This window comes from Lipotes vexillifer, unplaced genomic scaffold (genome assembly GCF_000442215.2).
Source record: "Lipotes vexillifer unplaced genomic scaffold, Lipotes_vexillifer_v1.1 scaffold213, whole genome shotgun sequence".
In the NCBI taxonomy this organism is placed as follows: Eukaryota; Metazoa; Chordata; class Mammalia; order Artiodactyla; family Lipotidae; genus Lipotes; species Lipotes vexillifer.
Genome location: NW_006780610.1, coordinates 1,606,291 through 1,627,303, shown reverse-complemented (window position 1 = coordinate 1,627,303; position 21,013 = coordinate 1,606,291). Strand labels below are relative to the sequence as shown.

The following is a 21,013-nucleotide window of genomic DNA, read 5'->3' as shown; positions in this document are numbered from 1 at the left end:
TAATTTATTTTGCTGTTTGCTCTGTTAGATGAGTACTGAGATCAGAATAAACTTCCAGTTATATCAGCTGACTTTTTGTCCACTAAAAACAAGCAACAACAGAAGATGTCAAACTTTCATCTTTACAACCTTGACATGTTAATGTGATATGTTATCAAACTGTTTTATTTTTCCTTTTTTCTAGTCAATAAATTGATTGCACAAGAAGGACCTTTCTTTCTGCAAATGCGAATAAAACATTTGTTGAAATCTAACTGCATTCCCCAGGCTACTGCTTTATCAAAACTATGTGCAGAATCTAAAGAAATTTCAAATGTGTCATCTTTTCAGCAAGCCTATATGACATGCTTATGTTCCATTCTTCCTAATGAAGATGCTATTAAGGAGGTAAGTAAAGCATATAACTGCTGTTGTCATTCACACTAACTGTGAATTTAATAGATTTTAATAATTGTTGTATGCCAGGCTGAAATTCCCAAGACTCATTTTTTTTCAGGCTATGAAAAGTACCATTTTAATTGTATATTTAACTGTTCAACAGATTGGATATAAAGTTATGTCTTGTAGGTGGATTTGAAAAGTAGATAAAGAATATGCAGATGAATGTTTATATATCTGGGTGATGGTTTGCTTTGAAATCTTTAAATATGAAAGTTGCTTTTTCTTCTTAAACTAATGATTTCTCTCTGGGAAATGTGGAAATTATTAATACTGGTGTCAAGAGATAAACTAAAGAGAATGGCAGTTAACTTTATTTAATTTAAGTTAGTTTATATATTTAACTCTGTAAGCAGAAAGGTGTAGGACTTTAGAAACCATGAATACATTTTGAACAATGATTAAGCAGACAAACAGGGTTTTTTTTTTAAACCTGAATCATTGTTTTCCTTAGAAAAGTTGGAATTAGTTTTCTCTAAGAGTTTTTGATAAATTATACAGAGAAAATGAGGAATTCCAAGGCTGTATTCCATCATCTACCTTTAATTCTCTTACCTGCCATTCAGGTCTTACATATAGCTTCTCATTTTACCTTTACACTGAACTTTCTTATTAAATGTAGGAATCCCAAGGATCTGGTTCTATGCTGTAGTAATTCTTAACCTTTTATGACAGTTTCAGCTGTAAATATCTTACTCTCCAAATGAAACTCTCCACCTTTCCACTTCACTCCCTTTAATATTCAGACTCCACCAGGACCAACAGTCTATCAGTCTGATCAGCTTTTCACTCTCCTTACTCTGCTTTTCCATAGTCAATCATTATTAGCACTCCTTTGCATACACCCTCAATTCCTCTGCTGGTCTCTCCCTTAATTGTACTTATTTGACTAACCTGTATCCTCATTATCCCTTCATCTCCACCTGTTTTGTATCTTTACCTGCACCAGTGGGGCCAAACTTAGGTGGAGAATAACCTGGCAACTGATTTTACTTTAATTCAGTCACACTGTGTTTCTTGAGTTCATTCACTCTCCCACTCTCTTAGATTACTATTTCATGCTTTTTCCTTTTTCTTTAAACCTATATACTACAATACCTTCTGTCCCATCTTTGTCTCCACTGATGAACTTTCTTCCTATTTCTCTGAGGAAACTGGGACAGTTGGAAGAGAATTTCCATGACATCTATTCACCTACCTGCATTTATGCATTTACAGCTTCTCTTCTGTTACTAAGGATAAACTATATCTGTTTTCCCCTGCTAAGGCCAACAATCCCCTTGACTTCAGTATCAGATACCGTCTGCGCTTGCCCCCTCAAGTATAGTGCTACAGCAGTTTTCCCTTTCTCTACTGCATTTATCAATTTCTTCCTCTGCTGTCACTATCTCATCGGCATTTATGCTGTTATTTCTTCCATTTTTAAAAGAGAAAGGCTTCTTCCAGCTACCACCCCATTTCTCTCCTGCCCTTTCAGTGTAATTTCTTGAACCATTGTCTGAATTTACTTTTTAACATTTTTCTCCTTGAACGTATTCTAATATGGCATTGACTTGTGCCAGTCCACCATATCACTAAATCCACCTGCAAAAGCATTTCTAAGAGGGAGGTTTATAACATCCTCAGGAAACAAGAAAAATCTCAAATAAACAACCTAACCTTACACCTAAAGGAACTAAAACAAAAACAGAAACCAACAAAACCCAAAGTTAGTAGTAGGGAAGAAATCGTAAAGAATCAGAGGAGAAATAAATGAGGGACTTCCCTGGTGGCATAGTAGTTAAGAATCTGCCTTCCAATGCAGGGGATGCAGGTTTGATCCCTGGTCAGATATCTAGATCCCACATGCATGCCACAACTAAGAGTTCATGTGCTGCAGCTAAGAAGCCCACGAGCTGAAACTAAGGAGCCCACCTGCAGCAACTAAGACCCGGCACAACCAAAATTAAAATAAATAAATGAAATGAAATGGAGATTAAAAAAGCAATAGAAAAGATCAGTGAAACTTTCAATGAGCTGGTTCTTTGAAAAAATAAACAAAATTGATGACTTTTAGCCAGACTCATCAAGAAAGAAAGAGGGCCCAAATCAGTAAATTCAGATATGGAAAAGAAGTCACAACTGACACCAGAGAAATACAAAAGATCATAAAAAATTACTACAGACAGCTATATGCCAATAAAATGGACAACCTGGAAAAAATGGACAAATTCCTAGAAATTTACCATCTCCCAAGACTGAACCAGGAAGAAGTAGAAAACATGAACAGACCAATTACCAGTAATGAAATTGAATCAGTAATTTAAAAAACTCCTAACAAACAAAAGTCCAGGGCCAGATGGCTTCACAGTTGAATTTACCAAACATTTAGAGAAGAGTTAACACCTATCCTTGTCAAACTGTTCCAAAAACTTGTAGAGGAAAGAATACTTCAAACTCATTACATGAGGCCAGCATCACCCTGGTACTAAAATCAGATAAAGACAGCACAAAAAAAGAAAATTACAGACTAGTACCACTGATGAACATACATGTAAAAATTCCCAACAAAACATTAGCAAACTGAATTCAACAATACATTAAAAGTATCATGCATCATGATCAAGTGGGATTTATCCCAGGGATGCACGTATGGTTCAGTATTCACAATTCAATCCGTGTGACACACTACATTAAATTGAAGAATAAAAATTATATGTGTATCTTTTTTTTTTTTTTTTGGCGGTACACAGGCCTCTCACTGTTGTGGCCTCTCCCGCTGTGGAGCACAGGCTCCAGACGCGCAGGCTCAGCGGCCATGGCTCGTGGGCCCAGCCGCTCCGTGGCATGTGGGATCTTCCCGGACCAGGGCACAAACCCTTGTCCCCTGCATTGGCAGGCGGACTCTCAACCACTGTGCCACCAGGGAAGCCCTATATGTTTATCTTAATAGATGCAGAAAAGGCTTTTGGCAGAATTCAATATCCATGTATGATAAAAACTCTCAAAAAGTGTGTATAGAGGGAACATACCTCAACGTAACAAGGGCCATATCTGACAAGCCCACAGCTAACGTCATACTCAGTGGTGGAAAGCTGAAAGCATTTCCTCTAAGATCACGAACAAGACAAGGATGTTCACTCTCACCACTTTTATTCAACATAGTATTGGAAGTCCTAGCCAAGGCAGTCAGACAAGAAAAAGAAATAAAAAGAATCCAAATTGGAAAGGAAGAAGTAAAACTGTCACTGTTGCAGATGACATGATATTATATGTAGAAAATCCTAAAGACACCACCAAAAAACTAGAAGAGCTCATCAATGAGTTTGGTAAAGTTGCAGGATACAAAATCTGTTGCACTTCTCTACACTAACGTGAACTATCAGAGAAATTAAGAAAACAATCCCATTTACAATTGCATCAAAAAGAGTAAAGTACCTAGGAATAAATCTAACTATGGAAGAAAATACCTGTACTCCAAAAACTGTAAGACACCAGTGAAAGAAATTGAAGATGACACAAACAGGTGGCAAGATATACTGTGTTCATGGATTGGAAGAATTAATATTGTTAAAATGACCATACCCAAGGCAATCTACAGATAAAGTGCAAACCCTATCAAATGCCAGTGGCACTTTTCATAGGACTAGAACAAAGAATTCTAACATTTGTATGGAAACATGAAAGATCCCGAGTAGCCAAACCAATCTTGAGAAAGAAGAACAAAGCTGGAGGTATCATGTTCCCTGACTTCAGACTATACTAGAAAGCCACAGTAATCGAAACAGTGTGGTACTGGCACAAAAAAAGACACCTAAATCAATGGAGCAGAATAGAGAGCCCAGAAATTAACCCACACTTATATGGTCAATTAATCTATGACAAAGGAGGCAAGAATATACAGTGGGGAAAAGGCAGTCTCTTCAGTAAATGATGTTGTGGCGCATGGGCTTAGTTGCTCTGTGGCATGTGGGATCTTCCCAGACCAGGGCTCGAACCCATGTCCCCTGCATTGGCAGTGGATTCTTAACCACTGTGCCACCAGGGAAGCCCCATCAGGGAACTTTGAATCAAAACTACAATGAGGTATATAACCTCACACCTGTCAGAATGGCTGTTATCAAAAAGACAACAAATAACAAGTGTTGGCGAGGATGTGGAGAAAAGGGAATGGTGGTGGGAATGTAAATTGGCACAGCCACTATGGAGTCAGTGTGGAGGTTCCTCAAAAAACTAAAAATAGAACTACCATACCATCCAGCAGTTCTACTCCTGGGTATTTATCTGAAGAAAACCAAAACACTAATTAGAAAAGATATATGCACCCCTATGTTCATAGCAGCATTCTTTACAGTAGCCAAGATGTGAAGCAGCCTAAGTTGATGAATGGATAAAGAAGATGTGAGATATATATATATATATATATCTTACATTGTCTGTGTATACATATACGTATACATATACATATATGCAATGGAATATCACTCAGCCCTAAAAAGGAATGAAATCTTGCCTTTTGCACCATGGATGGACCTAGAGGGTATTATGCTAAGTGAAATAAATCAGACAGAGAAAGACAAATACTGTATGATTTCATTTATATGTGAAGTCTAAATAAACAAAACAAGTGAACAAACTTAAAACAGAAACAGAGTTCTAGATGCAGAGAACAAACAGGTGTTTTTCAGAGGAGAGTGGGCAGGGAGGAGGAAAGAAATAGATGGGTGAGATTAAGAGGTACAAACTTCCAGTTGCAAAATATATGAGTCATGTGTATGAAATATATAGTATGGGGAATATCGTCAATAACTATGTAATATCTTTGTATAGTGACATAGCATAACTAGACTTATTGTGGTGATCAGTTTGAAATGTATAGAAACATTGAATCACTGTGTTGTGAAACAGGAACTAACATACTGTTGTAGGTCAATTATACTTCAAAAGCAAACAATGTCATAGAAAAAGAGATCAGATTTGTGGTTACCAGAGGTGAGGAGTGGAGTGAAGGGGAGTTGGATGAAAGCAGTCAGAAAGTACAAACTTCTAGTTAATAAGATAAGTAAGTACCAGGATTGTAATGTACAACATGATAAATATAGTTAACACTGCTCTGTGTTACATATGAAAGTTGTTAAAAGAGTCAAGCCTAAGAGTTCCCATCACAAGAAAAAAGTTTTTTTCTATCTGTTTAATTTTGTGTCTATACGAGATGATGGATGCTCACTAAACTTATTGTGATAATGGCCTCAAGATGTATGTAAGCCAAATCATTATGCTGTACACCTTAAACATACTGTGCTGTATGTCAATATTATCTCAATACAACTGGAAGAAAAAAATCCAACGATGACTTCCCAGTTTTCACCTTACTCCATCTGACTTATTAACTCTATCTTTTAAACTTTTAACAGATTTTTCCACTTGGCTTCTAGGGTACTACACTCTGTTGGTTTTCTATCTACCTGGCTGATTGATCTTTCTCATTTCTACTTGCTCTTCCTCCTCCTCCCTCTGATGATTGAATGTTATATTACTCTAGGACTCTTTTTGTGTCCTCTCTTTTCTATTTACACGTATCCCCTTGGTGATCTCATTTAGGCTCACGGTCTTAAATGCCAATTATGGCCTGAATCCCAGATGTTCTATCTCCAGCTCAGTCCTCTCCTCTGAGCTCCAGACTCATATATTCAACTGCCTAATCACTATCTCGACTTGCATGGCTAATGGCATCTTAAACTTAACATGTCCATAACTAAGCTCCTGATATTCCTGGTATTAGGGCTTTGTTTTGTTTTTATGAGCTTTCCTCTAAATGAAGTCAATTGTAAAACAACTATACTCCAATAAAAATTAATTTAAAAAAGACAATAGTTAAGAAATAAAAATTAATATAAGAATAAGAAATATAAATGAAGTCAATTGCCTTCTAACTATATTCTCATCGTTGGAGGGGGAGGAAGCAGGTAGAGAATAACCAGCTACCACTTTTTTGAGCTTTTACCATGTATTAGGCACTATGCTAAATGCTATGTATACACTGTCACATTTAGTTCTCACAACTCTTAGGTAGCTCCATTTTGTAAGGAAGTGAGGCTCAGATTAAGTAATATGTTCATGGTTATAAAACTTAAAGTAGATAAGCTGAGATTCATACCTGAGTTTGGTGTACTACCACTATTATATTAAAGATATAGGATGATAAATACTATTCTAGGTGGTGTATACCTAAGTGTCTGTATGTCATATGCTGTCTTAGGCATTGGAGATACAAAGATGAATCTAGAAGCCTTTGAACTAGTGTACTTGCTTTCACTCTTGCCTTCTACATTTTATTTTTCCCCAAAGTAGCCAGAATAATCTCTAAAACTTAAATCAGGCCATGTCACTTCCTTGATCAGAACTACTCAATAGCTTTCTGTCTTGCTCAGAATAAATCCAGAAGTCTTTATATTCTGTGTGCCATGGCCCCTGGCTACTTGTCTAACCATCTCTGACTATATCGCTTTTGTTTTTTTGGGGTTTTTTTGCGGTATGCGGGCCTCTCACTGTTGCGGCCTCTCCCGTTGCGGAGCACAGGCTCCGGACGCGCCGGCTCAGCGGCCGTGGCTCATGGGCCCAGCCGCTCCGCGGTATGTGGGATCTTCCCGGACCGGGGCACGAACCCGTGTCCCCTGCATCAGCAGGCAGACTCTCAGCCACTGCGCCACCAGGGAAGCCCTCTGACTATATCTTGTACAGCTTAATGCTCGCTCCTCTCCAGCCCTCTTGTCTTTACTGTTTTTTGAACAAGCCAAACATATTCCTACCTTAGAGTTTTGCGTTACATCACTCCCTGGAATGCCCTGCCACAAGATAGTTTGGATAGCTCCATTCCCTTACATGATTCACAACTCTTCTTACTATTGCCATATCAGAGAGTCCTTCCTCACTGTCCCACCTGAAATAATACCCTATCTCCCCCTACTCAGTCTTGTTTTTCTTTAATAAATATCTCCTGTCAATTATTATATATACAAATCCATCTAAATTGGCCCCCATCACTCTCTGCCCCCTTACCTACCTGTTTTTATTTATACTACATACCACTATTTCTGGACTTAATATTTGCTTATTCTCTGTTTCCTCCCACTAGATTGAAAACATTGTAAGGACAGGGACATAAGTTTGTCCATTGCTGTATCTCTACATCCTAGACAAACACGTAGCCACATAATAGAGACTAAATATAAACCTGTAAATTTATTTGTTTGCAATATTGGGAAGGGTAAGGAGATGGGAGACTGCTTACCTCTAACAGCAGCTGCAATATCATGTGTTTGGGAAGCTTAATCAGAATAAGATGGAGTAGTGGTTATTCTCAGCACCTAATATATGGCAAAAGAATTCAGAAGAAGCAAAAATGCTAGACCTTGCATTTGATTCCTCTCTCTCTCAACCTTTGTTTATTTAAAACCTATTTTGTTTTTAGCATTGTATTAGGCATTGGCAAATACATAAGGGTGTACATGGCCTAGTTTGGTTGCCAGAAACAGTAATAGGAAGATAAGTACTAAGCCATATGATAGTGCCTCTGAATTCCATAGAAGTGTAGAGGTAGAGAATATCTTTGTGGACTGACGTATAAGGCTTTATAAAAATTGATCCTTGAGTTGGACCTTGAAATAATGGTGGGGTTTGGGTGGGTAGAAAGAATGGTTTGGGGATAACTGACTGTGGTAGTAAAGGCACAGAAATGAATATGCACTTTGTAGGGAACCACTAGGGAACACCTTGCCTGGGGCAGAGGGTGGATGTTTAGGTCTTGTGAGAAATAAGACCTGTTGCATAAGGAAAAGTAAGGCCTTGGAAACTCCACTGCATTTGAACTTAGGTTCAATGCAGTAGAAATTAGGAAGGTTTTGAAGATAGGAAGTGAAATGACTGAAACAGTGTGTTAGGAAGCATAGACAGAAAGAGTATATATTAGATTTAGGAGAAGAGATTGGAGTTAGCAAGAGGAGAAAGGATGGGACTTGCTGACAGGACAAAAATAAGGGATAATGTGCAGAGATCCCTTTAAGAGACTCATAAGACCTGGGAGACTGGAAGAATGGGGGTGCTCTGCTTCTGACAAGAATGGCAAAGAAGAGGGGGCTATGGGAGAACAGGGAGGATATGGGATGCTTTGTACAGGATCTTTACTGGTTTATTAATAACAAATGAAGAAAACAGGATTTCTTCCGGAAGTTATAGAATTAATTCCTTTCAACAAATTTGTGGAGAATGCAAGGAACTGGGTTATTGGAAATGTGATCTGATTTACTGTGGTCTGTGGATCATATCCACCCAGCTACTTGTTTTTGTAAATAAAGTTCTACTGGAACACAGTCACGCCTATTTGTTTATTGTTTATGACTGGTCTTGCTCTACTATGCCGGAGCTGAATAGCTGTAACCAAGGCCATCTGGCCCGCAAAGTTGAAAATAATTTTCTGTCTGGGTGTTTACAAAAAATGTTTGCTGACCTTTGCTATGCAAGATTCAGATTTCCTAGTGTATTAAAAACATTAAATATCATTTAGTCTAACCTTCCATGATTTACCAATGGTGAGACTGAGGCCAAGAGGTAATGTTTCCAAGGCCCTACCTTCATTAAGCTAATTATTAAGTCCAAGCCCATGCTAGAACACAGATCTCCTGGCTACCTGGCCAGCTTTCTTTACACTGTACAACTTCTAGTTGGTAAACACTGATGAGTCATGTTCTAACAGGAAACATTTTGGTGGTATTTTCATTCCATTCATAGTTATACATTTATGTATAGGTGCAACTTAAATTTTTTTTTTTTTTCCCGGTACGCGGGCCTCTCACTGCTGTGGCCTCTCCCTTTGCGGAGCACAGGCTCCGGACGCGCAGGCTTAGCGGCCATGGCTCACGGGCCCAGCCGCTCCGCGGCATGTGGGATCTTCCCACACTGGGGCACGAACCCACGTCTCCTGCATCAGCAGGCAGACTCTCAACCACTGCGCCACCAGGGAAGCCCTTAAAATATTTTTATAATGATTGGGATTCATTTGTTAAATATGTCAATTGGGCACACATCATAAAATTATTTTAAAAGGAACACTGGTACCATCATAATTAGTCTCTTATCCAGCGATGCTTTCTTTTGCAAGTGAGAGCAGAATTAAAGAAATTTTAAAAATTTGCTTTGGGAAAGGACCAGTGAATCACTGGATGTTCATTAATTGGAGTTTAAAATCAGCACATGTTCTAAGGCAGCAAAGTTATACACAACATTTGCCTTCTACTTCAGCTGAGTTCAGGAGAAGAGTCAAATTAACTTGAGTAACACCTGGGAATAAAAGTACTTATATTTTGGCACCTGTGGGTGTCACAATAATGGGTGTGTGTAATAGGAAACCTCTGCTGGGGAAGATTTAGCCAGACACGTACAATTAAGATTAATTGATGGGGTCAGCTTGAAAGCCAGAATTCAGAACCCCAAATTTAGAACTCCATGGAATCCTCAAGTTCTGGGTTGTAAATACCTTATTTAGAATTGGATGAGATGACACTGTTATTAATTTTACATATGAAAGGATTTTTAAAAAAATATTTATTCATTCATTTGGCTGCACCACGTCTTAGCTGTGGCACAGGCAATCTTTGTTGCCACGCGAGGGATCTTTATTGTGGTGTGTGGGATCCCCAGCTGCAGTGTGCCAGCTCCTAGTTGCGGCATGCGGGATCTAGTTCCCCGACTAGGGATCGATCCCGGGCCCCCTGCATTGGGAGTGTGGAGTCTTTAACCACTGACCGCCAGGGAAGTCCCTACATATGAAAGGATTTTAAGGAAAGTTACAGACTTGGCCGTGGCCTAGTGTCGCAAGTGGATGTTTCCTATGTGTATATTTTTTATTACTGAAAGAGGAAATCTTTGCAAAGGTCAAGTTTCCCACATATAGTATAAAGGATAATGATGTTTTAAACATGAAGCACTTCTATTATGAAGAGCAAGAAATCTGTCTGCAGAGTTCTTGGCACAGATAAAGAAGTGGTTCATTTCAGTCTTGATCCCTGAATGAACTGCATCTTCAGTGTCTGATGTGGTTACAAGGCTTGCTTCTTCTCTTGATGAGGAAAGGAAAAGACAAACAGAACCCGATTTACTCACCAGTCTAACACTGTTGGGAATTGACACAGTCACTAGGTATATAAATGATAGAGCAAATACACTTAAACAGGACCCATTAGGAATCCAGTTTGGGAGTAGAATAAACAGTAAACAACAACATAGAGATTCCAGATGTACCTTTTTTAAAAAATTTTTATTTATTTATGTATTTATTTTTGGCTGTGTCAGGTCTTCGTTGCTGCGCGGGCTTCCTCTAGTTGTGGCGAAAGGGGGCTACTACTCTTTGTTGTGGTGCACGGGCTTCTCATTGCAGTGACTTCTCGTTGCAGAGCAAGGGCTCTAGGCCCGCAGGCTTCAGTAGTTGTGGTGCACAGGCTTAGTTGCTCCGCGGCATGCGGGATCTTACCAGACCAGAGCTCAAACCCGTGTCCCCTGCATTGCCAGGTGGATTCTTAATCAGTGCACCACCGGGGAAGTCCCCAGATGTACCTTAAATAAGAACATTAAGATGGATCCTGAACAAGGAATAATAAAGTGTATAATTAAAATTAAAATCGATAATATTACTTTATGTATCCTTATGGTCATATGATGAATGAGATGTACTTTCAGAAAATACACTAAAGTTAGAAGCCTGTGTGAAGAAGTGGAAGATTTGCCTATTTAAATATTTTAGCTCCGAAAGCAGAGTTCTTTTAAATAGCTTTGAAGAGACATCTTCCTAAAACTTAGTATATATTTGGATCTCATCTCTGCTGTTACTTTAATGGGTTATGTGTGGGTATTTTGGTTGATATATATTGGAGGGGTCATCATGAAGAGTTAGTCAGACACAGTCATTTTCAAGAATTCAGTAGGACAGTTCAGGCTTCTCTCAGATACTCAGAGTCATAGGATTTAACTAGAAGCATCAGTGACCATTTATATCTTTAGGAAACATACAAGTGACCACCCAATGGCATAGTGTTGGTCTGTGGTATTGCTGCAGTTTAAAAGAAACTTGGTTTTTAGAAGCACAACCTTTTTTCCAGGTGATGTCTATGAACCTAACAGGGATGATTCTCTCAAAAGTAGACCCAGGGTTACATGAAATGGAGGCTTGCTAACTGACTCCTCCCTTTCTCCTACTCAGGGATGCAAGTGAGAGAAATCTTATTATGTGGATAACTTCCACTTTGATTCCTTTTTGAAAAAACCATTTACCAGCTTGTTTTTTAAAATCCATTATTAGGAACAAATTATTTGCATTATACCCTGGAACTGATCAGGAAAATACTAGATTGAAAACCATAGTTCTAGAGAAAGATAAATGTTAAAATATTCCAGTAATGGCACTGGCCAGAATACTAGTTTACCTTGGTTAGCCTAAGCATGAAGATAACTTAAGAAGACAAATAAGCCATCTCTACCCACCTTCTCTTATGCCAGTTGGCTACCTGTTGTACCATTGCTGTTTAATTCGCTGATTATTATGAAAGCCTTCTAATTGCATCTGTTCTTGTCCCCAAAATTCATTCTCTGCAATAGCTGAGGTGATCTTTTTTCTTTTTTAAATGAAACTAGGCATTTTATTTTGAGATAATATTAGATTCAGATGTTATTGTAAGAAATAATACAGTCATGCCTTCCAGTCATTTAATATATATTCACTGGAGACTGTGTTATAGGCACTGGGAATACAGAGGTGAAAAGACACAAAGGAGAGCAACAGCAGAGAGTATTCACACAATGTGAGGCTTGGGGAAAGGTCTGTGCTGGAAATTGAGTTCCAAGTTATCAGCGTTTGAAACCAGAGAGTGGAGGGCATTAACTTTTTCAGAACTCTGGAAATTAACTAAAGGTTTACCATAATCCTGGAAGTTTTATTCAAGAAAAACGCATGAATCTCAGAACAGTGAGCTTGGTGGCATTTTAACTTGCTCTACTTCTCATTTCCCTCTCCCTAGCTTCACAGTAACCTTGAAAACCAGCAGCCTAGCAGCCACCCGAGGAAGCAGAATGGTTTTGGAACTCTGCAAAAGCCCATCCCCACAGAATTGTCACTATTTGACCTACTTGGCAACTTTCTGAAAATCTGTGTTCTCAGGATTTGTCTTTATTTGACTCAGAGCTCACTCTACCAAAAGTTCTGTCCCAGGGCATTTATCAAAAATAATGATTGGTAATTGCTTAACATGACAGTTGTCTGAGGAGGAATTACCAGTTGGGCTTAACAAGACTGACAAAAAAATTAAAAAGAAAAACTGGGATATAAGATGTCCATAGAGGACTTAGAAAACCTCTGATATATTCCTAGTACTCTGGAAGGTAACACAAATGTATAGTGCTGTATGTCTGCCAAGGAATGACCTGAGAAGGCTCTAATCCCTCACCTCTTGGTTACCTTGAGGCTTCGCACAAGTAGGAAATGAAGGGCAGGTTAGAGCTGTAAACTGCCTGCTGAAATATTGAAAGGATTCCCCAACACACACACACAGCTGCTTGGCAAAAGCAGAGAGACTTGCTAGTTCAAGGCATTTAAGCAACATATTCAACATCTTGAATTAAGCTAACCAAGCAGACTCTAGTGGCCACACATGACAAAGAATACAGGCTTTACAGAATTATTCCAAGAAAGTCACTAAACAAACAGTAACAAAAATAAACCCCAAAGAGGTGAAAGATTCTGATTTCCAGAGTTGCCACAATATATTATTTAAAATATCCACTTATCATTATAAAGAAATATGGTAGTCCATACACAGAGAAAAAGGCAGCCAACAGAAACTTAGGATGCCCAGGTGCTGGACTTACTAGAAAAGGAACTTTAAATCAGTTGTTGCAAATACACTCAATTCGTGGTAGTTATGTTCTATATAGTCACTGCAAACACTGAATTAGCTTATACTGAATCCATTGCTCCTAGGGGAAATACAAGGCTAGGTTCCTGCAAGCCTCTGGTCACATAATTTTTGTCAACTGATGAATACATAACCTTGTTTTATGTGCGCTTCCATTTAAAGATACCTTATTTAATTTATATTATTGATTTATTAACATTGAACTCATAGCCAACAGCAGTGTAACTCATGCCTGCATGAAACTTTTGCCATACGTGGGCCTCTCACTGTTGTGGCCTCTCCTGTTGCAGAGCACAGGCTCCGGACGTGCAGGCTCAGCGGCCATGGCTCATGGGCCCAGCCGCTCCACGGCATGTGGGATCTTCCCGGACCGGGGCACGAGCCCGTGTCCCCTGCGTCGGCAGGTGGACTCCCAATCACTGCACCACCAGGGAAGCCCCCTGAAACTTACTTAACACATGTATTTTCTCCATAAGGCACATCACAGTCTCTTGCACTTAGGAAATTAGGCAGCACTTTGGCACTACAACTAGGGGCTATTCTAAACAGTGAAATCACCAGTGAAAAATACAAAAACATTAAAGAGTGGCACGAAGTAGAGCATGAAAAAGATACTTGTTACAGTATGAGAACTGAAGCAAAAAGGCAGAGCAACACCTTGTTTGACCTTAGTTGGGAACATGCTCAAGAGAGGATTCAAATTTTTTGCCATTATATGCATGTTCATGAATGACTGTGATAGCACTGTGAGTATTGAATTTGGGGGTTAAAAATAAATTTCATCAAGTAGGCTAATTTATAAGTACAGAATCTGCAAATAATGAAGATTAACTATATTCAAAGAACTAAAGCAACTAAAGAAAAGTATGAGAAACATGTCTCAAGACGTAGACAATAGCAGTAAAGAAATAGAAAAAAAGAACCAAATAGAGACTGCGGAGTGAAAAAGTACAATAATTGAAATTAATTCACTGAAGAGGCTCAACATCAGATTTGAATTAGCAGAAGAAAGAATTAGCAAACTTAAAAGAAAGAAGTCGATTGAGATTACTCAATCTGAGGAAAAGAAGAGCCCCAGAATACATGAGCTGGCAGCATTGAAGGGGGAAATAGACAATTCAAATATAATAGTTGGAGACTTTAATGCCCCACTTTCAGTAGTGGATAAACCAACTAGACAACAAGGAAATGGAAGGCTTGAGCAGTACTATAAACCAACTAGACCTAGCAGACATTTATAGAATATCCAAGAGCAGCAGAATACACATTCTTCTCAAATGCACATGGATCATTCTCCAGGATAGACATATGTTAGGTCATAAAACAAACTTTGATAAATTTAAAAGGATTGAAATCATGCAGAGTATGTTTTTTGGCCACAGTGGAATGAAATTAGAAATCAGTAGCAGAAGGAAATTTGGGAAAGTCACAGATATGTGGAGATTAAACAACACCTCAAAATAAGCAATTGATCAAAGAAAAAAACCGGTAAGTTAGAAAACACATTGGGATGAATGATGGAAACACAACATATTGAAATTTATGGGATGCAACTAAAGCAGCACTTAGGGGGAATTTACGGTTGTAAAATGTCAGTCTTAAAAAGAGAAGGATCTTGGGAGTTCCCTGGTGGCCTAGTGGTTAAGATTCTGGGCTTTTACTGCTGCGGCCCAGGTTCAGTCCTTGGTCGGAGAACTAAGATCCCCTTGCAAGCTGCGCAGTGTGGCCAAAAAAAAAAAAAAGATCTCAAATTAATAACTTAACCATCTGCCCTAAAAGACTAGAAAGAAGAGCAAACTAAACCCAAAGCTAGCAGAAGGAAGGAGATAATAATGATTAGAGTACAAATAAATGAAAGAGAGAATACAAAATCAATAGCAAAAAGTAATAAAAGTTTGTTTTTAAAGATCAACAAAATTGGTAAACTTTTAGTTGGACTGAACATGAAAAAAAGAATACTCAAATTACTAAAATCAGGAATAAAAGGACATGACTACTGATATTACAGGAATAAAAAGGATTATAAGAGCATACCATGAACAACTATACACCAAAATGTTAGATTTACTTAGATGAAATGGACAAATCTTAGAATGAAACAAACTACTGAAATTAACTCACAAAGAAATAGAAAAATTGAATATACCTATGACTAGTAAAGAGATCGAGTAGGTAATTTAAAAACTTCCCACAAAGAGAAGCCCACACCAACATGGCTTCACTGGTCAATTGTACAAAACATATACAGAAGAATTTACACCAGTCCCTCGCAAAGTCTTCCAGAAAATAAAAGAGGAGGGAATCCTTCCAAACTCATGCAGTGAGGCCATTATTATCCGATAACCACAATCAGACTAAGATATCAAGAGAAAGAGAGGTACAGACCAATATCTGTAACAAATATGGATGCAAAAATCCTCAACAAAATCCAGCAAAACAAATCCAGCAATATAGAAGAAGGAGTACTGTCTGCCCTCTGTATCCATGGGTTCCGCCTCCAACTGTGGATTGAAAATCTAAAGGGGAAAAGTTTCCAGAAAGTTCCAGAAAGCAAAACTTGAATTTGCCCCCTCCAACAACTATTTATATAGCATTTACATTGTATTAGGTATTATAAGTATTCTTGAAGTGATTTAAAGTATACAGAAGGATGTACGTAGGTTATATGTAAATGCTGTGGAATAGAATAAAAGACAAAAGCTACATGTTTGTCACAAGAGACAGAAAAAGCATTTAACTAGATCCTACACCCTTTCGTGTTAAAAACACTCAGCAAACTAGGAATAAGCTGGAAACTTCCTCACCCTGATAAAGAGCATTTGTGTAAACCCACGGCTGACATAATACTTAGTGATGAAAGATTGAGTGATTTTCCCCGAAGATCAGGGACAAAACAAGAATGTCTGCTTTTGACACTTCTATTCAATATTGTGCTGGAAGTTTTAGCCAGAGCAGTTAGGCAAGAAAATAGTTAAAAGGCATCTACATTGGAAAGGAAGATGTATAAGTATTTCTAATTGCATATATCACGATCTTGTATATAAATGATCGTAATAAGATCAATATACAAAAATCATTTTTATATACATCTAACAATGACCAGTACAAAAAATGTAATTAAGGAAACAATTCCATGTACAATAGCATCAAAAAGAATAAAATATTTAGAATAAATTTTTTTTTTTTTTTTTTTTTTATACCTCTTTTTTTTTGGTGGTACGCGGGCTTCTCACTGTTGTGGCCTCTCCTGTTGCGGAGCACAGGCTCCGGACGCGCAAGCTCAGCGGCCATGGCTCACGGGCCCAGCTGCTCCACGGCATGTGGGATCTTCCCGGACCGGGGCACGAGCCCGTGTCCCCTGCATCGGCAGGTGGACTCTCAACCACTGCGCCACCAGGGAAGCCCAGAATAAATTTTTTAAAAGAAGTACAAGACTTGTTTGTATACTGAAGACATTTTTTTTTTCTTGCGGTACACGGGCCTCTCACTGTTGTGACCTCTCCCGTTGCGGAGCACAGGCTCCGGACGCGCAGGCTCAGCGGCCATGGCTCAGGGGCCCAGCCGCTCCGCGGCATGTGGGATCTTCCCGCACCGGGGCACGAACACGAGTCCCCTGTATCGGCAGGCGGACTCTCAACCACTAGCGCCACCAGGGAAGCCCTCGTATACTGAAGACTTTAAAACAGTGTTGAAAGAAGCTAAGTATATGGAACAACATCCCATGTTGTTGGGCCAGAAGATAGTATTGTTAAGATGGCAGTATTCCTCAAAATGATCCTCAGATTCAATGCTATCTCTGTCAAAATTCTGCCTTCCTCTCTTGCAGAAATTGATAAGATGATCCTAAAATTCATGTGGAAATTCAAGGGACCCTGGATAGCCAAAACAATCTTGTAAAAAGAACAAAGTAGGAGGACTCACTTTATTTCAGAGCTCACTAAAAATTTTCAGTAATCAAGCCGGTGTTTTCCCGGCAAAAGGGTAGGCGAAAAGATCAATAGACTAAAATTGAAAGTCCAGAAATAGAACTTCCTTGGTGGTCCAGTGGTTAAGACTCTGTGCTTCCAATGCAGGGGCATGGGTTTGATCCCTGGTCGGGGAAGTTCCGCATACTGTGTGGCGCAGCCAAAGAAAAAGAGTCCAGAAATAAGCCCTCACACTTATAGCCAGTTGATTTTCTACATGGATGCCAAGATAATTCAGTGGGGGGAAAGGATAATCTTTTCAGTAGTTCGTTCTTTAACAAATGGGTATCTACTTGTAACAGAATGAAGTTTGAACCTTAATACCACACGTAGAGATTAACTCCAGATGACTCATAGACTTAAATGTAATAGCTAAAACTGTAACATATTAGAAGAAAATATAGGAATAAATCTTTAAGACCCTGGATTAGGCAGTTGTTTCTTATATGTGACACCAAAAACACAGGTGACAAAAGGAAAAGTAAATAAGACTTCATCCAACTTTGTCACAGTCAAGAAAGTGAAAAGTTGATCCACAGAAGGGGAGAAAATATTTGCAAACCATGTATATGTAATATAATCTGATAAAGGACTTGAGCCCAGAATACTTGTAGAACTCTTTAAAAATCAGTAATCAAAAGACAATTTAATTTTTTAAATAATCAAAGGGTTTTTTTAATTGTTAGATTTTTTTTTTGAGCAGTTTTAGGTTTACAGAAAAATTGAGTGGAAAGTACAGAGTTCCCATATGTTCTACCTCACCCCCAGAGTCACCTATTGACGTCTTGTGGTTGGTGTGTTAGATTTATTACAGTAGGTGAGCCAGTACATTATTATTTACAAAAATCCGTAGTTTACATTAGGCTTCACTCTTGGTGTTGTACATTCTATGGCTTTTGACAAACGTATAATGACATGTATCTACCATCACAGTATCATATAGAATAGTGTCACTGCCCTAAAGATTTCCTATACTGTACCTATTCATCCCTCTCTCAGGCCCCTGGCAACCACTGATTTTTTTACTGCTTCCATAGTTTTACCTTTTCCGGAATATTACGTAGTTGGAATCATATAGTATGTAGCCTTTTCAGATTGGCTTCAGATTGGCATTAAAGGTTCTTCCATGTTTTTGTCTCTCTCTTTTTCCCGAGTTATTATCAAACTCATATTGCCCTTATTTAATTTTTTTTTAACCAACCAAAGTCCATGGTTAGGGTTCAGTCTTTGTGCTGTGCATTCTGTAATCTGCAATTCTCAGGCGTCTGATCTTGCTCTTTGTTGTATGTTCTGACATTTTCTGGAGTGGCTTCTTTATTTGTGCTTTTTATAGTTTGGGATTGTGAGCCTCAGTTTTGGCGGGTTGAGTGGGGGTAGGGAATACTTTATGTCTTAGAATTCTCATAGGCCTTAGTTAGCATATATCTGTATAAATCATGTTTATGTTTGCTTCTGCCGGGTGATTTAAAGATATTACCAGCCAGAATCTTCTTTTTATTTTATTTGTTTTTCTCAGTTTGGGTTTTTTAGACAATAGTATTATATCAGACTCCAAGTTTGAATGAGGAAAGATTATAAATTCTCAAAATTTTTTTGATCCCACAAGAACCCAGGTTGAGGTGGACAAATACATTTTCCTGTTATATCCCTGCCCCCCCCCGTCCACCTTTTTTTAGTCTACACTTTCTCTGAGTTTTTAGTTCTTCAGGGGTTCCAACTTTATGCCAAAGGGCTCAGTGCCAACTTCTCAGGTTCAGGCTTTATCATCTCCTAACCACGACTTGTAAAACCCAAGCCTCTTAGTGAAATTATCTACAACCCAGCAAGTTAAGGCAGTTGTCCATTCACACTTAAATTTGTTTCTTGAGTTTTCAGCTATGTATTTAGGAAACATATTTGTTGTGTTTTATCCAAGATTTCTAAGTGCTTTGTCACAGGAGAATTTTAAGCCATTATTCTTTTTTTTTTTTTTTTTTTTTTGCGGTATGTGGGCCTCTCACCGTTGTGGCCTCTCCCGTCGCAGAGCACAGGCTCAGCGGCCATGGCTCACGGACCTAGCCGCTCCGTGGCATGTGGGATCTTCCCGGAACGGGGCACGAACCCGTGTCCCCTGCATCAGCAGGCGGACTCTCAACCACTGTGCCACCAGGGAAGTCCTTAAGCCATTATTCTTGTTAAGTCCAACTCTTTGTTTTTATTCCTTATTCAGCACCAGGGCTGGCAGGAAAGTATGTAACCATTATATATAAAATTCATCGGGTAAGGTGGTATGTTTTTATCTTTGACACCTGAGTTCCCAGCATTAGCCACTTCTTGTCTTTATCCTAAAAATTTTTGATTCTGGTGAATTCAAATGTCATTGATAGTGCTTATGCATGATTTATATTTTTGTATCATTAAGTTTATCAGACTTTCATTATGAGGTAGACCTTGATAAGGAAAGATCTGAGGTGACTGGTGAGGATTTGAAAGAGGATTAAGGTGAGAACATGGTGTGGAATGAATGAGCCTGAATAGTCTTTCACATGCTTCTGAGTTCTTGGCTGGTTCTGCTCACTATCCATTCATTTCAATTCAGTAAATGTTTATTGACTACCCTTGGACATAGAACAGTCACCATATTCCTAGCCTTCAAAGAGCACACAGTAATAAGGTATTATCATTTCCACTGTTAAAGCATCTCACTGTAGCATAGTGGCTAAGAACATGGACTCTGGAGCCAGACCATCTGGAGTAGATCTGGGGATGTTTATGTGAATTTGTAGAACAGTACCTGACATATAGTAATGCTGTATAAGACTTAGAAGTATTATTATCATTATTACTTTTTCACTGCCTTTTTTTTTTTTTTTTTTTTTTGCGGTACGCGGGCCTCTCACTGTTGCTGCCTCTCCCGTTGCGGAGCACAGGCTCCGGACGCACAGGCTCAGCGGCCATGGCTCACGGGCCCAGCCGCTCCATGGCATGTGGGATCTTCCCGGACCGGGGCATGAACCCGTGTCCCCTGCATCAGCAGGCGGACTCTTAACCACTACACCACCAGGGAAGCCCCATCACTGCTTTTTTTTTTTCTTCTTCACATCTCCTTATTGCTCTCTGCCTCGACAATCCACTTACTCTCTCCAGTCTATCTTGTGGACTGATAAAAACTCTTGCTTAAGTCACACCAGAATATTAGGGTAAAATAACAGATATACAATCAACACAGTCCAACCTTTCTTTAAAATAGGTACATATTTGCAGTAGTCATGTATTGTTTGCTATACAGTTAGTGTGTATAGACAGAATACTGGAGTAAAACTCACATTGGTTATTATTGAGTTGTAAGATCTAAGGCTAATTTTTATTCTCTATATTTTTCAGGTTTTCTATTATAAACATTTTTATAATCAGAAACCTAATAAATAGAAGTTAATCAAGCTAAAAACTATACTGATTTCAAGTCATTTCTTTCAGATATATATCCAGAAAGCCTTGCCAGTCGTACAAATCTTACCATGTTGATAAAATGAGAAAATACAATAAAAGTTATTTGAAATGGATAAAAAACATTCTAGAAATATAAGTTGTGTTATTTCCATTCTGATTTATATGTCTGGCATAGAGAGCTTCTCATTCTATTTCTCAGCTTGGAGATGTTATATTGCTGCCAAAATTGAATTTTAGAATTCT

The 21,013-nt window shown here is 38.6% G+C and overlaps 1 protein-coding gene across 1 annotated transcript in view; it reads left to right on the top strand.

The window, feature by feature from the left end:
• Window positions 1-21,013, top strand: part of RLF (RLF zinc finger) — an 83,011-nt gene that overhangs the window by 43,517 nt on the left and 18,481 nt on the right. Inside the window, exon 5 of the mRNA XM_007453756.1 lies at window positions 185-387. Coding sequence (XP_007453818.1) covers window positions 185-387 — 203 coding nt within the window. The remainder of the gene's footprint in view (window positions 1-184; window positions 388-21,013) is intronic.